Below are 15,380 nucleotides of genomic sequence, written 5' to 3'. Positions count from 1 at the left end.
TTTTACCAAAATAATTCTGCCTTTGTTTATGATAGATGATGAAGTCACGAACCGTCTTTTAAAATCGAAATCTTCCCAGGTATTCGAACCTGTAGAGCCCCTGATCGATCACACCAAATTCCTTGAACCTATTTGTTACTCCAGTGGAACATCTGACGTCATTCCTACTGCCGACCGGACGAGTCGCGTTTGTGTGTTGTAGGATTTTCTCCTGCTGATGGATCGCTTGAGGAACTAGGCAGCTTCTCTCCGACTCAGTAAGATGATGACATATTTGTGAAATAAATCCAGACTACAATGTTGATGGAATTAGAGCTGAAAGACCTGTCTGTGTTATGCATTGAAAGTGGTATAAAATACATGGTTTGTGCAACAATTCACAACATCTCATGGCACACAGTATCATCTGGATCTGTCCGACCCATCCACACAACTTTTTTTTTGTGCAAGAGATTTGATTCAGACATAAATAACTTCATGGACCGCACCAGGAGTCTGTGTTGGCTCACGCAGTATATGAGAAGAGCACAAAGGCGAGGTGACACAAGACCAGGCCGCTCCAGCTGATGGTGCCAGCCTGTGTTGCTGCGCCGCTGGTGGTGCCGTTGGCCGCGGCTGTGACATTTGTTGTGACCTTGGCTGTGGTCTGGACCAGTGTGGCCTTTGCTGTAGAAGCTGCCTTGTCAGCAGTTGTGGCGACTCTGGCTGTGGAGGCCGCAGACGCAGCGGTGGAGGCAGCGGCGCTGGCTGTGGTGGCGGCTTGGGCTGTGGTGGGGGGTTGGGCCGAGGTGACGACTTGTGCCGGAGTCTCCTTCACTGACAGCGCTAGTGGACCGAGCAGATGCCGTTGAGAATGCAACTCTTATTTTGAAATCAGAACATGAAAAGTGCTCACCAATGAGTAGGAGATGAATCAGGGCCACCGACAGAAGCATTTTTAAGATTTTGGCTACAAAAAAACGAAGCAAAAGGCTGTAAGTTACACTGCAAATGTGAATTATTAGTCCAAGAATATACTAGTTACACTCCCAGATTCGTGTTTTTTGTTCCTCAAGCACAAGCAGATACCAGTATCCAATAATAGAATTTTATGATGATTTTATTTGTATTTTTTTGGAAATGCAGCACAGTTTATATTTGAGGTAACCCATTAATGCAGAAAATACTGGTAGAATCATATATCAAAGCATTCTTTAAATGTATCCATATTTAGTAAGGAGGGGAGAGTATGAGTGTACAGTTTATTCAGCGTTACATATCAAAATTGAAACATAAATAAATGTCAAGTTAAAAAAGTAAAAAGACATTGCTGGGTATGGATTAAATCCAGTAAGAAAAAAGATTGATTGATATTAATAATATTTTATGATAAACAAATTGTATACTATAAGTTTACTATGTGTTTATTTTTTAATTTAATTTTAAAAAATGATAAAGGGTCAACTTCCTCTGTAGAATGATTCTAAGCATTCTAATATTTTTTTTTAAATAATAATATTAAGAAAAAAAAAAGGAATTTTCAGTTAAAATTCTGCAAACTTACATCTGCTGGACGTGGGTCAGGTTCTGTGGCGGCTGTTCTGCTGGCGTCTTGTCTCTCTGTCGACTCACCTGGGCCTTTATACTCTCGATGACAAGTGCTGAAGATGCACCGGCCCATTCCTGTCCAAGCTGTCAGCTCCATGCTAAAAACGTTCTATTGACATTTTTCTGTCGAGCAATTACTCTTCAGACAACCAAAGCAAACAGGTTGATGACGGGAGGCTCCACAAAGGGGAGCTTTGTGTGTGACTAATTGATCGCCGAGCGGCCACTTTGGGTGTTTCCCATTAAATTTGCTTGATGATTCTGCCTTTTGTTTTTGTCGGACTCCTCTCACCTGTTGAGTGTTTAGGGAGAACACGCCTCAACCATCCTCCTTCAAGATCCAACTCCCTTCCTTTAATCTGTCTGACATCCGTCTCTCTTTACTTTTTCCGCTTGTCCCTTCGAGATCAATTTCCATTGATTTATCCCTTAAATTTCCTGTTGTGACTGGTAACATTTTTTTCACATATCAGTGCAAAACGATGAGCAAGATGTATGTTCTTCCTCTGTCTTTGGAACCATATGATCTCCTGCTATAAGCTAATATAAAAATAACGTCAAGCAGTGATGTTGTTTTTATAGAATTGAGCACCAGTCGGACAGTAAAGAACTAAATATGTAAGGGGAACAGTTGTCGCTTTATCAAAATGAAAGAGCTAAAAAACAACATGTTCAAACTGTTGTTTCACCCGGGATTTGAACCTGTCAATTCATCCATCCACGATGAACATGAAAGTAGTCCAGACAAAAAAAGATTATCAAGTTATTGGAAGCAGAAGATGAACTGTTAGGTGCCGTTTAATGTCTGCCAATATGTATATTGATTCATATTTTACAGGAGACATGCTGGCAGGCACTGTCTACACTCTTCTAGTGAAAATAAGATGAATAAAAAAGAAATAAGCAGCTCTTCCACACTCGCATCGTCCCACCCCAACACCTTTATATCCTTGTACCTTTAATGTCGATTCTTTCTTTTCTTTTTTTATTTAGATTTTTTTTTTAAGATTAACACATAATCCATCCTCATGTCTATCTATCCTTTTATTATTGATACGTGCCAAGTTAGCCGATGCTAACGCAAACATGCAAACTTACATACTGTAGATTCTCTTGACACCGTTTCTTTGCTAAATCTAACCGATGTTTGGAATGTTGTTGGAAAGAACATTGGCTCATTGAGAATGGAACATGGTGAACAGTTGACCCCCGCTGGGCATTTGCTCAGTCTCGCTCAGGTATCGATCAGTGTCATCAGTGTGCATTCAGCAGGCACCTGCTCCGTGACTCACCTCACTGATGCCACTGTGACATCAGCTCTAGGCGTGGCCACAGGTCAAACTGGCTCTGCTGTCCAATGATGGTGAGAAGGCAGCGTAATGATCATTTTAAAATCATGTAAGATAAGACAACAAAGCGTATGACTTCATCTTCTCATGCTCATTTAAGGCAACTTCCTCTGCAGTAAACAATCGACCTTTTTCATAGCGTTTATTGAAAATCACTCATAACCAGGCACAACAGCTCAAACACATCAGCGTCCCACTCTGTGGGATAATATATCTTCATGTAGTGAAGAGCTTGGTGAGATAACCTGTCTTCACGCGGACTCAGGGACGCGCTCTGTCGGCGCCTTCTTCTTCTTACTCTTGCTTTGTTTGTTGGCTGTGGGATTCTGGCTGTTGGATTTCTGCAGGATGGCCAGGGTGTCCCTCTTCTCAATCTTCCTCAGCTGCTTCTTCTTCATCCTCTTGATCTTGGACGTGTTCTTGATCTACGGATACATTCAGTCTGTCAAATTCCATCCATCACTTCAGCCTTTTTCATCCAACCAAAGCCTCCACTGACAGACTGGGGAAGCAATTCCATTTTTTTTAGTCGACTACCAGGATTTGGGCTTCAATCTTTTTCTGCTTTGAACAGATGGCGTCACATGACAGGGGTTTTTTTTTTGTGAAGATTAAATCCTGTCTTGGTTTTGCCCCAAGCAAATGAACTGCTGACCACATGTCCATCATCCGGCAGTGGGAAGACTCCCTTGTTGCTACTTAGATGAAGCCAACATCAACAATAGTTTTTATATCTGTGTCTTGATTTCTGACGCTCAGTAACCAAGACTGAAGGTGTCAGTGTTTCCTTTTGAAAACGTTCGAAAAAAAAAAGTATTTTGTTTGATGTGTGTAATGGTCACTTAATTTACATTTAGTATTAATAATATTTAAAGTAATATTCAATACTGATTCAATTTCAAATTGAAATTCCAGGAATATGACAGGGAAGTTGTTTAAATTCACATGGTGAAGGCGGATAAAAAAAGGAACCCAGCCCTAAAAACCAGTTGAATAGACATAAACTACTCTTTTATTTTGTCAGTAAATAACAGTGACATCAACCTTCCTGTTCCTCCCTCCGAAATGTATCATCGCTTCTTGGTATTATAGCTAAAGGTTAAGGTTAACTCTCTGTAGCAATACAATGCATGTGTAGAAACTACATCATCTTAGTTTAAGAATAATAATAATCACTATACTTACATGAAACACTGAGCATGAGAGCAAAACTCCTAAGAAGATATTTGGAAATAATTTGTGGTATGTGAGGTGTTTTGTTGACAGATGGATGTCGAGCTTCACTAGTAAGCAGTGACGTGTCGATGAGGTTTCATGAAACAGTGTCCTGATTTCCAGAGGCCACCAGATGGTACTGTCTGTATATTGTTTGGATTTGAACAACTAATTCAATGAAACATCACATCATTTCTAAACCAAGAGCACCATCTAGCGGCCTCTGAAAATCAGGACACAGTTTCATCAGTCCTGCAGTACTGTTTCATCATACCTCATCTACCCATTAATACTCATAAGAATAGCCTAGTATCCACACTGATCAGATGTTTAGATGCTTAACTTCCTGTTGGAGAATTCATAGGCAAGAGGGAGAAGAGAAGTCAACTAGTGCAGACAATTACCCCATGCACACCTGGGCTACATATATTGAGATGTAAACAAAGACATACCACTTGCACAATCTCAGCCTTGCGTTCATTCTCTGCTCTCCGCTTCAAGTGGAACTCTCTTCTTTTCCTCAGCTCCTATTGAAGCAGCAACAACAGGGGATGAACAAGACGGTGCCGTGATTCTGTCAAGTCAACGGTACCATCCACTGACTTCCTTCTGTCGGTCCTTTTCTGCTTTCAGCTGCATCGAGTACTGCTTCACCAGCTCCTTCTCTCGCTTGGCCTGCATCTTCTTTTCCCACGAGGAGCACAGTGGTTTGTCTCTGAGCAGCGAAGAAAACCTGGGGCCACGGAGAGATGTGTCATCACACGTGACATATTTTGAGAAAGAAAACACATCATCGTGTAATCGGAGGAGTTGGACAAATCACCACAAACCTAGTGGCACTGAGTATGTCTGAATAAAACTATTGTTCCGCTGTTCACTGCCAACATAAGGCTTTTTTGCTGAATCTGCGACTGTAGTCACTGGATACAGACGTCATCACTGCAACGTTCAGTCACATCTTCTCACGTGTCATTCGCATGGATGGTAAGATAATACGCGATCATTTAATAAATACGCGTCATTGAGATGAAATAAATTACATGGTGTTTATTCATTATTATTCAGTATAACTGCGTCATCACCTCTTCTTGTTGCGGTCCTTCCAAACTCTTCCAGATTTGGGTTTTCCCAGTGGAACAACAGGGGCTGGCTTCACTGTTTCCACACGAGCTTTCTTCTTGGGTTGTGTTTCAGGTAGAGGTTCGACAGGAGGGGTCTCTACCGGAGCAGCTGGTACGGACTCGAGGGGAGTAGCTGCAACTGTCGCCGGGGGAGAATCATCGCCTTTACCGGCCACCTCAGCTGTAGCACTTTCGGCTGGTTGTTCCTCGATCGGTCCCGGTTTCTCCTGTGTCTCTACATTCTGTTCCTCCTCGTCTTCTTTTCGCTCCTGGATGACAGACCTCCTGGTCCTCCGGCTCGGGGTCCGCACCGGGACTTCAGAGCCCAGCAGCGCAGCTGGAGTGCGCACTCTACGGCCACTGCGCGTCCGTCTCGTCTCCTCAATCTCCGGCCCCGGTTCCGAAACAACCTCTTCTTCTAAAACGGATCTCGACCGTCTCGACATAGCTGATGTTCTCAGGACATTCAACTTATTTCTCTACCCACGTGTGGCCAGCAACAAGCACACCGAGAGCTGTATTTCCGCTTTGGGCGGATGTAAACAACGCTTCAGTAATGTAGCGCCACCTACTGGATTGGTGGATACAATGTTCTAACAGCAGTGTGGGCTATTAAAAAAAACATTTTAGTCTGTATATATAAAACGGTACACACTGATCTATACTCTGCACAATAATGCACGCTATTTCACAATAAAATGCATGCATGCAACAGCAAGAGCAGCAAAATAAAGGACAACCAGAACGAATGTTTTCATTTTAGGATCACTGATCTAACGTTGTCTAAAAAGTTCAAATTTACAATTTAGGTAAGAAATGAAACACTGGTGGTTGATGTGTCTCACATAAAATGTATCCGAATATTAAGGAAATGAAATGTAGCAAAGAAGTCACGTTTAAAAATCAATTCCCAATGTATCCCAAACACAAGGTGAAATTGTGTTTGGGAATTGATTTTACAATTTAAATCTCAATAGAATACATGTTTTTTTTATAGAGGGAGTTTTGCAAAATATCCTTTAAGAATGCATCTTTAAGTCTTCATTTTCCAATGATCGCTTAGACGACAAACTTTGCGCTTAAAAAAAAAAAAAAAAAGTCACCTGACTTCACTTCCGCATCACGTGATACAGCCTCTCAAAGGCTGCAAGCAGACAATTCCTTCTATAAATGTAGCGTTTAAATCGTATATATCCCACAAAAGCCCCACCGTGGACTGAAAAATGTCTTCACTCACGAGTGGATGCAAAATTGTCATTTTGCTACAGATCCTTTTTGGGCAGTGTGTAAGTACTTCCTTATTGTTTGAAACTATTTGTGCGAACTGCTACAATATTACTTTCATCATTCAGAGTCGATTATGGGATTTGATAGTGCTTCTGCTCTCATAAAAACCTTTAGGTAAATCATTCCATACCTGCTTATAAGCTGTGATATAATGGAAATCATGTAAAGTAAAAGCGAATTTCTTGTCTTTTCAGGCCATGGTTGGTTCTGACGCATTCTGACGCATAAAAGAATACTTCCTGAAAGAACAAGTTAAACAACCCACGCATTATATTAACTTTTAGCTCAGAATTAGTATTGGGATTACTCTTTACCTTTGTTGGATATGTGGGCCATAAACTGCATGAGCATTAATTTAGCTGCAAGTTGCATTGATTCATGACATGTTGGTATTTGAAGGTAGTGTCGGCTTTCAGAGTTTCAGAGTCAATTTCACACATTGTCTGCTGATTTTTCCTAACCTATAAACAACAGCCTCTCTCTGAAGCCAGACCATCGCATGACAGTGTCATTGCAAACCACTAAGATTTGCCCGAAGATGATATTGTGAAGTTTATCATGTTATATCTTGCAGCTCTCTGATCCTCCTTCTTTCACGGTGGATTATCAAAATGACTGTTTTCGGAAGGATGGGGAGGAGTTTCGCTACATATCGGGGAGCATCCATTACAGCCGTATCCCCAGGATCTACTGGAAGGACCGGCTGCTCAAGATGTACATGGCTGGACTGAACACCATTCAGACGTAGGACTTTTTGACTTTCATCCGCTCTGTTTGTTGAGTCAGAAGCAGGAGTCGCGCAGGATGTTTGGCTTGGCCGTGAGCCGTGTAAAATCATTTATCGTAGAACAACATTGTGCATTCCATCATGAACAGGTATGTTCCCTGGAACTTCCACGAGGCGGTTCAAGGCAGCTACAAATTCACCGGAGACAGAGATATCGGACACTTCCTTCACCTCGCCAGGCAAATTGGACTGCTGGTTATCCTTCGCCCAGGCCCGTACATCTGTGCTGAGTGGGACATGGTGAGTGCAGGTGGAGAGATCTGGATTGCGTCATATGAATTTTAAATCTTTTTTTTTTCTGACAGACTCTGAAAAACAGCTAAGGTTTTGTACAATGAAGGTTGTCCCTCATGAGATAATGTTGTGTCCTGTGCCTGCAGGGTGGGCTGCCGTCATGGCTGCTCCAGAATAAAAACATTGTTCTCAGATCTTCAGATCCAGGTAAGATACAAAAAGAATGTCTTGTGAACGATTGATTCATCGCATTGATTTTACTCGCAGACTATACTGCTGCTGTGGACACATGGATGGGGAAGTTCCTTCCAATGATGAAGCCCTATCTCTACCAGAACGGAGGTCCGATCATCATGGTTCAGGTGGTCCATTTTCTCATTCATGCTGTTGTTCAGGAATTTATGTAACGGTGACAATCATCTGCAGGTGGAGAACGAATACGGCAGCTACTTCGCGTGTGACTACAACCACATGCGTCATCTCTCCAGTTTGTTTCGGACCCACCTGGGGGACGAGGTGATCCTGTTCACCACTGACGGTGCTGGGCTTGGCTTCCTCAAGTGCGGCACCATTCAGGGTCTTTATACAACTGTAGACTTTGGAGCAGGTGGGTGGTTTGACCAGTCAGAGGCTAAGAGCCACATTGTTTTACTGTGTTGCTGAGAAGAGCCACATCCTGTCTTAAGGCGTAATCTGGAGACATTTTTCTCATGTATCATTCTCCCTGAAGGTGCAAATGTGTCAGCAGCCTTTGCAGTCCAGAGACACGCTGAACCTCAAGGACCTCTGGTCAGTGGCTCATTCAGCATCTCCGCTCTTCTCCTGTTATGTGATGATGATGATGATGATGAGCGTTTTTGGGCGTCATCAGGTGAACTCTGAATACTACACTGGCTGGTTGGATCACTGGGGCTCCCGTCACGCCGTGGTCCCCACCGCAGCTGTGGTCAAGACACTGAACGAGATGCTGGCGCTGGGAGCTAATGTCAACATGTGATGACACACGCATCAGTGAGCGAATGAGCTGCGGAAAATGAATGAGTTTTGTTACACTTTGTCCTCAGGTACATGTTTATCGGAGGGACAAACTTTGGCTACTGGAATGGTGAGTAGAGCAGCACCAAAGATGTCGGTCTGGTTCTGTTTTACTCTCCATAATAAACTTGTTTTCAATCCTTGAGGTGCAAATTCACCGTTCAGCCCGCAGCCGACCAGCTATGACTACGACGCTCCGCTCACAGAGGCTGGAGACCTCACAGAGAAATACTTCGCCATCAGAGAAGTGATCAAAATGGTACAAAGACTGTTTCTGCATTGGAGCAACTAAACACCCCACTTCGCATATGTCACTATAAATACTCTGGTTATCTTGTCGCTGGACAGATTTTTCAACTTCAGTGTTTAAGGCATGTAATGTGTCGCCCCAAACTCGTTGCGCCCCCCACTCCCACATCGCAGTGCAACAGTTTGTGGCTATACATTAACTTTACATGTGTATTTGTCCCTTGCTTAAGTTGCATTTAGTGTGAACCTTTTTTTATTTTTACTTTTTTATGCCACTTTTTTGATTTATGTCTTTAAAACATTGCCATTTTAGCATTGTTTCTTACTCTTTTTCAGAGCAATTCCATCACCTCATTTTGACTATTTTATTTCCATTTAAATTTGATGCGTCACTGTGCCTGATAAGGTTTTTTTCTCTAAATACAGTATCGTAGAATACCAGACGGCCCAATACCACCTTCAACTCCAAAATATGCTTATGGAGCTGTTAAAATGAGCCAGGTAGGTTTGTTTTAAAGCACCGTATATGAAATTATATCCATCATATTTTAACGAAAACAACTGACTGTTGCAGCTTCAGACTGTGGCTGAAGCGTTGGATATTCTGTCCTACTCCGGGTCAGTGAAGAGCATGTATCCTCAGACCTTCACTGACCTCAACCAGGTGAGCTTTGATGTTTTGTATTTGTTGGCCTTTTTAAATGGTCTTTCTTCATTCAAGTTGTTCGGTTATATGTTGTACCGGACAACTCTGCCTTTTGACTGCGACGTTCCCACTCCTCTCTCCTCGCCGCTGAATGGCGTCCATGACCGTGCGTATGTGTCTGTGGATGGGGTGAGTTCGACCCTTGTCTAGTCTTTGAGTTGAGGTAGTGAGCTCAGGTGGGTTCCCTCTGCAGGTGGCTGTCGGTATTCTGGAGCGAGACAAAGCCCTGACCATCAATGTGATGGGGAAGAAGGGGAGTGAACTGGACCTGCTGGTGGAGAATATGGGTCGGATCAACTATGGAAAAAACATCAATGATTTCAAGGTTTTTATTGATTTCCCATTGCCCTAAACATGGTTGCAGCATCGACCCTTTCATGGTGGAAACCAACACACTGATGCAAAGACCAATTTATAGACTCCACAGTGCTCAGTGGGAAGATCAATGTCAGATGCAGTTCTCCAGGTCATCGCCTCCATGCTGCTGCTGTCGTCTTCTGTTGACCTCCTTTTTCTTTTACCTTATTTTTTTTTCACCTTCTGTGTTTTTGCTCAGGGTTTGGTGACCAATCTGACATTAGGGAAAGATGTCCTCAGTGGTTGGACAATTTTCAGCCTCAGTGTGGATGAAGCTGTGAGCCAAGGTCTGCTTGGACAAACCGTGTCTGGAGATGGGCAAAACCCTTCTAAATTTTCACTACCAACGTTCTACGGAGGAACTTTTACCATTCCGAGTGACATCCCAGATCTTCCTCAGGACTCCTACGTCAAGCTTCCTCAGTGGAGCAAGGTTTAGTATCATGGATGATTCACTGTTTAGATGTATCCCTGTGTACTGAAGTAGTTCATGTGTAAACGTGACAATGCCTCTCTTCTTGGATGCTTGCTGGTCATCACTGATGTTGACTCTGTGGTGTCCTCCAATCCTACTTTGCATTTTCTTTGTTTTTTTAGGGTCAGATTTGGATCAACGGCTTCAACCTGGGACGCTACTGGCCTTCAAGGGGTCCTCAAGTCACCCTGTTTGTCCCTGCCTCCATCCTCAGCACAAATGCACCCAACAATGTGACGGTCCTGGAGCTGGAAAATTCTCCATGCAGCTCTGGCCTGTGCACTGTTGAGTTCACCACCACACCCATCCTGAACGCAACGGCGCTGCCGCACCTCGCCCTGCACAGGAAACTGTTCAGAAAGTTGGATGTGTGATCGGGAAGCAGAAGAGCACAGATGCTGTCAACCTTAACTTAGAAAAGCCATTTTTTATGGGGAAACTGTGCCTCTGATATTTTTGTGATTGTATCATTTCTGCGTTTTGTCGAGGGAGCTTTATGCTTACAAAGAAAATACACAAATTTCAATGTTTCTAAACATAATCCATTTTTATCAGGAAATTACAGCATGCTTCGGGGAATTGTTGTGGGAATATTTTTTGTGCCAAGATTTTTTTGTTGCCGTCCAAAGTTGTGAATAAAAAAATATTTTTATTCTTTCCCTTTTTTTTGTTGTTTTTTGCTTTAGCGTGGTAAGATTTGAGAAATGTGTTTCTTGAAGTGCGAGTTCAGTTCTGTGAAGTATCTTACCAGTTTGACACGATGGATTAAGCTATACTTTATTGATAAAGACCAACACAGATCAATTGTGAGTTGCACTTCACATCCCGAGCGCGAGGGGCGCTAACGTATCTTTTCCATTTGGCGTTATTGACAGTAGAAGTAACCCGTTTGCACCATAGAAGAAGAGGCGGGGGCCCTACTGTGGTATTTAATCAAGGTAAGAAAGCAAATCTGACTTTATTAATTTAATTTTTTGGTCGACCACATATAAAAATGTGTGTAAGAGGATAAAATGTCGCTTTTAACTTGACCTGTTTTCGTGAACTGCTACAGCGTAGCTAAAGACTAGCTTCTGGCCTCAACGACATAGTTCGTTATGCTAAATAAAAGCCATACTACTAAACCTCTGTCGGTCATTTATGCATATTTTTTTCTTCTCTCGAGGTGTTGGACATCCATCGTTTTGTAAAATGCTCTTACCGATAACCGCCGAATGTAAATACTGTCTGGCACGACAGTAGTGAACGGAGATGCCTGAAGACGAGTCCTTTATTTGAACGGTGCAGCTCATCGTGTCAAAGCAGCAAATTTGGATTCAGTCACTTAAGGAACAAGTGAAACCACATACACCATGGTGGACAATCGCTACGCCACAGCCTTGGTCATCGGCTCGGTGTTGAGTCTGCTGGCCACCGTCTACCTCTCCGTGGCTGTGGGGACCCCCCACTGGTACCAGTACGACAGCCCGCCGGCCAAGCAGAGCAACAACGTCTCCGAGATCAGAGAGGAGTTTGCCAACAAGGAGCTGGATGAGAAAAGCTACATCGAAACCATGTTCCGACACCGCGGGACCCTCGGGCTGTGGTGGCGGTGCATCGTGATACCAGGCCAGTCGCACTGGTTCAAAGAGCCAGGTCTCACACATCTTTCGACCCTTGACTTCTCACACGGCTGTTCTAGAAACTGTAGCCTAGATTCAGTTGATCATTCCAGCATCCAGCTTCTCCGTACTTTGTTAAAATTGACATATTGTTTCCATTTAAACCGGATCCACGACGTAAACAGAAAAAGACAAACATTTGGAATGAGAATTAACAGCATGAAGTAATTTTTTAGTGCTATTTTTGTGCCTTTCAGATGCGTTTCAACTCAAGGATTAAGACTTAACTACAGTGACATATTATAGCAGTATGCTCTTTGAAGAATGTGTTTAGATGGATGTGTGCAGATAGATGTGTAGACCCTTCTGTTTCTCAAATGTGAAGTGTACTTTCCATAATATTTATTTTAAAACCATTATTCGTAAACCCTGTCTTTTTTTTTAACCATCTCTAGATCCTAAGATGGAGACACATTGTGTGAGCTTCACTCTCCCGCAGCAGTTTGCCACGAAATATAAGCAACCTGGAAACCACAACAGAGAAGAGGACCTGCTACGAACGTGTAAATATATACTTTCTTTCAATATATTTAGCAGGAAATATAAATGTAATTCTCCTCTAATGCGATTGGGTTTGAGTGTCTCAGTGAAACCTGTGGTGTGTTCTGTTTTCAGACTTGTGGCAGTGTCAGTTCCTGCTGCCGCTGGTGTCCCTGGCTCTGGTGTTCCTCAGTGGTCTGGTTGGAGTCTGTGCTTGCCTGTGCCGCAGCTTCACCCCCACTCTGGCTGTGGGAGTGTTGCACCTTCTGGCAGGTAAGACTGTAAATTACAGAGCTTTGACACCATAAACAACACTTGGAGGTTTTGTGTGATTCTGGTTCGGTGTCTGCCTTGAAATGATGATGTTTGGTGAAACAACCATCAAAAGATTAAAAACTTTGAAGATGTTTTTCTTCTGAACTGATTTTGTGGATGCTGTGTTTTAAAGTTGGCTGATAAGCAAGCAAGGTTTGTGAATATTTACTTGTATGAAATATTTTAAGCATGTAGTGGTAGTTGCAGTAGTAAGAGTTGGTCCTGTAGACTTAGAAGTGTGTAACCATAGCTGGATTATTTTATTCTATTGTTCTGATCCTGGAAACAAGATGGCAACTCTGAAGGTTTCAAATTGTGAATATTTATTATTTATAATTCAGAGATGAGACTTGTTGGTTTCAATCCTCTCTAGGGATGAGCGAGAACTTCTCCTACACAATATAGCATCAAAAACATTCTCCACGATGACAATTCTGCATCAATTCTCACTCGGCGTATTGGATTTCCATGGACATGACAAGACCGCAATGGCGCGTCACGCTCTCCAGCTCTGCGGCGTTTGACAGCTGACAGTTGTGGAGAGTGTGGTGGACTTTGGTTCACGGTCGTAGTTTTAAACTTATTTTTAATACAGGGAACCTTTGATAATGACACTGGTCGACTCTGAGTCTCTGGATCGATGTTTATTTTATTAGATGGAGTGGTCCTCATAGGTTCTCTGACGCGGTCGTCTGCCTTGGTTCACATCAACACATGCAGGTCTCTCGCTGCGCCGGCGCCTCACCGAAATACCCTGGTGAAAATGGTTGGCTTTTGGACGGACCTCCACTCCGGTGTTGGCGGTGGCGTCCTCTTCCACAGCCACTGACAGAGCTTATGCTGCAACCCAGCGTCAGTTAGGGACCATCAACAAATTCAGATTCATATTAATGAAATCTTCAAACGTGCCAATGAAAAACATTTGAGGAGACAGTTTTTCATCATGATTTTTCTTCAGTAGCATCTGGAAAATGTGTGGGTTCATAGTTAAAGTCAAGGCAAAGTCTATGTGAGATACATGGGGGACAGCAGACAGACGGCTCAATGGCAGAGCAGTCTGTCAGCAGTCTGTCTCTATCATCTCTACACTTAGTAACTACTATATTTAAACATAAACCAATGATGATGTTGGAGACAAACTCCAGTAATAAGTTTCATCATAAAACGGTTTCAAGAGAGACTGTAATGTGTCAATGCATGGAATAGGATGAAAATGTGTTGAATTATTGTTATCACCGAAATGACATTTTTTTTTCCCTATCACCATCCCTACTCCTCTCCTCTACCTGTTATCTCTACTGTTCCTCTCCAACCCATCTGGCCTCCCTGACTCGCCATGTGTTTTCCCTCTGCTGCACTCATTTCTAACCGTTGCCATGTATGGAGACTCAAGGCCTTCTGTGTTTGGCTCATCAGGTCTGTGCACTCTGGGCACTGTCTGCTGCTTCCTGGCCGGTGTGGACCTGCTTCACCAGGACCTGGTGCCGCCAGAGGGGCTGGAGTTCCCACTGGGCTGGTCACTCTACCTCGCCCTCATCTCCTTCCCCTTGCAGATGATGGCCGCCGCCTTGTTTCTGTGGGCGGCCAGAAGCCACAGCAAGAGCTACACTCGCATAACAGCATACAGAGTCGCTTAACCACAAACACTGTGCGTTCAGAAGAGCAGAATCACATTCTCACTACGGAGGATTGCAATAACATACTTTATATTGTAGCATTATTCTCACAACTCGGAGGGAAGGGTCTAAATGTCTAATCGGTTGCAGTAAGAGTCGGCCTTTTTATTTGTTGCCTTTTATTCATCACCTGCCTTTTGCTTTTTTATTGCACTTTCCTCTTGGTTGATTAAGTTTCACCAAATCATTTTTAGCAGTGTGAGTCATAGTGAGTCCCTGCATAGACACTTATGCAGCTTTGTCTTGCATGCCTTTAAAACGTGGTATCTTCTGTCCCTGTGTACATTTTGAGATGCGTGGCCACTTTCTCCTCCTCTATAGGTCGTGTTTGGTTCTTAAAAAAGCAATCAATTTGATGCCACTCATGCAAAACTGTGATGAGTTTTTAGGTCGACTGCTGCCGCTGAAAATGTTTGCAGCATTAATATTGCAGGTGGCGCTGCTTCTGAGTTGAGCTGAAGACAGGTCATTGAAAATGTGTTGGGGTTTTTTTTTATCTCAAGAAACATTGGCATACTTGAGGTTAACTTTTTATAAGCATCTCCAGCATGTTGTACTTCTGTAATAAAAACAAAAGTAGAAATGAAAATGCAGTTGTTTTTGATAGAGAATGTTCTTCTGATCAACTTGCTCTTATATAGGGATTTCTGTCATAGTTTCCCCACCAACCAGATACTTTCATCCTTTTTGGTCTCAAAAATATCTTAATTTCCCCTGATTCTCCCCTTACTTATTATAATTATTTAAAACAATTGTGTTCCTGAGAATGTTTTTTTCCACTCATATTACCACTCCTATTCACCATTATATTTGTTCACAAACTCTGTGCTGTCGTTGCCTTCATGT

General features: G+C 42.9%; 3 protein-coding genes across 4 annotated transcripts; 2 read left to right on the top strand and 1 right to left on the bottom strand.

Moving 5' to 3' along the window:
• Positions 1-3,040: 3,040 nt before the first annotated feature.
• Positions 3,041-5,804, bottom strand: ccdc86 (coiled-coil domain containing 86). Its single transcript, XM_053857099.1, has 4 exons — positions 5,234-5,804; positions 4,755-4,884; positions 4,604-4,678; positions 3,041-3,361 (listed from the first exon to the last, which is right to left on the bottom strand). The coding sequence occupies exons 1-4, from the start codon at positions 5,716-5,718 to the stop codon at positions 3,188-3,190; spliced, it is 864 nt and encodes a 287-aa protein (XP_053713074.1). The 5' UTR covers positions 5,719-5,804; the 3' UTR covers positions 3,041-3,187.
• A 595-nt stretch (positions 5,805-6,399) lies between these two features.
• On the top strand, positions 6,400-11,030 carry glb1 (galactosidase, beta 1). The gene is made up of 16 exons (XM_053857459.1): positions 6,400-6,558; positions 7,134-7,303; positions 7,436-7,586; positions 7,727-7,787; positions 7,848-7,942; positions 8,007-8,187; positions 8,311-8,369; positions 8,452-8,573; positions 8,645-8,685; positions 8,762-8,874; positions 9,291-9,365; positions 9,439-9,528; positions 9,586-9,699; positions 9,764-9,895; positions 10,127-10,360; positions 10,525-11,030. Exons 1-16 carry the CDS (start codon positions 6,496-6,498, stop codon positions 10,774-10,776), a joined length of 1,953 nt encoding a protein of 650 aa, XP_053713434.1. The 5' UTR covers positions 6,400-6,495; the 3' UTR covers positions 10,777-11,030.
• A 217-nt stretch (positions 11,031-11,247) lies between these two features.
• Positions 11,248-15,094, top strand: cldnd1b (claudin domain containing 1b). 2 transcript variants are annotated; one of them, XM_053857460.1, is made up of 5 exons: positions 11,248-11,340; positions 11,568-12,037; positions 12,459-12,566; positions 12,679-12,816; positions 14,275-15,094. In XM_053857460.1, the coding sequence occupies exons 2-5, from the start codon at positions 11,755-11,757 to the stop codon at positions 14,493-14,495; spliced, it is 750 nt and encodes a 249-aa protein (XP_053713435.1). In that variant the 5' UTR covers positions 11,248-11,340; positions 11,568-11,754; the 3' UTR covers positions 14,496-15,094. The 2 variants fall into 2 exon arrangements, with proteins under 2 accessions (XP_053713435.1, XP_053713437.1); XM_053857462.1 differs by having other exon boundaries at positions 11,568-12,010; positions 14,275-15,092.
• Positions 15,095-15,380: the final 286 nt, after the last annotated feature.

This window comes from Synchiropus splendidus, chromosome 2, assembly GCF_027744825.2.
Source record: "Synchiropus splendidus isolate RoL2022-P1 chromosome 2, RoL_Sspl_1.0, whole genome shotgun sequence".
In the NCBI taxonomy this organism is placed as follows: domain Eukaryota; kingdom Metazoa; phylum Chordata; class Actinopteri; order Syngnathiformes; family Callionymidae; genus Synchiropus; species Synchiropus splendidus.
This window is presented reverse-complemented; position numbering and strand designations above follow the sequence as displayed.

Excerpts from the sequence above, each read along its gene's own strand:
- ccdc86 (XM_053857099.1), bottom strand. The coding sequence starts at position 5,718 with ATGTCGAGACGGTCGAGATCCGTTTTAGAAGAAGAGGTTGTTTCGGAA. Across the intron at positions 4,679-4,754 it reads AAAAGGACCGACAGAAGGAA|GAGCTGAGGAAAAGAAGAGA; the intron begins GTCAGTGGATGG and ends CTGCTTCAATAG. Across the intron at positions 3,362-4,603 it reads AGGCTGAGATTGTGCAAGTG|ATCAAGAACACGTCCAAGAT; the intron begins GTATGTCTTTGT and ends ATGTATCCGTAG.
- glb1 (XM_053857459.1), top strand. The coding sequence starts at position 6,496 with ATGTCTTCACTCACGAGTGGATGCAAAATTGTCATTTTGCTACAGATC. Across the intron at positions 7,587-7,726 it reads TCTGTGCTGAGTGGGACATG|GGTGGGCTGCCGTCATGGCT; the intron begins GTGAGTGCAGGT and ends CTGTGCCTGCAG. Across the intron at positions 7,943-8,006 it reads GTCCGATCATCATGGTTCAG|GTGGAGAACGAATACGGCAG; the intron begins GTGGTCCATTTT and ends AATCATCTGCAG.
- cldnd1b (XM_053857460.1), top strand. The coding sequence starts at position 11,755 with ATGGTGGACAATCGCTACGCCACAGCCTTGGTCATCGGCTCGGTGTTG. Across the intron at positions 12,567-12,678 it reads AGAGGACCTGCTACGAACGT|ACTTGTGGCAGTGTCAGTTC; the intron begins GTAAATATATAC and ends TTCTGTTTTCAG. Across the intron at positions 12,817-14,274 it reads AGTGTTGCACCTTCTGGCAG|GTCTGTGCACTCTGGGCACT; the intron begins GTAAGACTGTAA and ends TTGGCTCATCAG.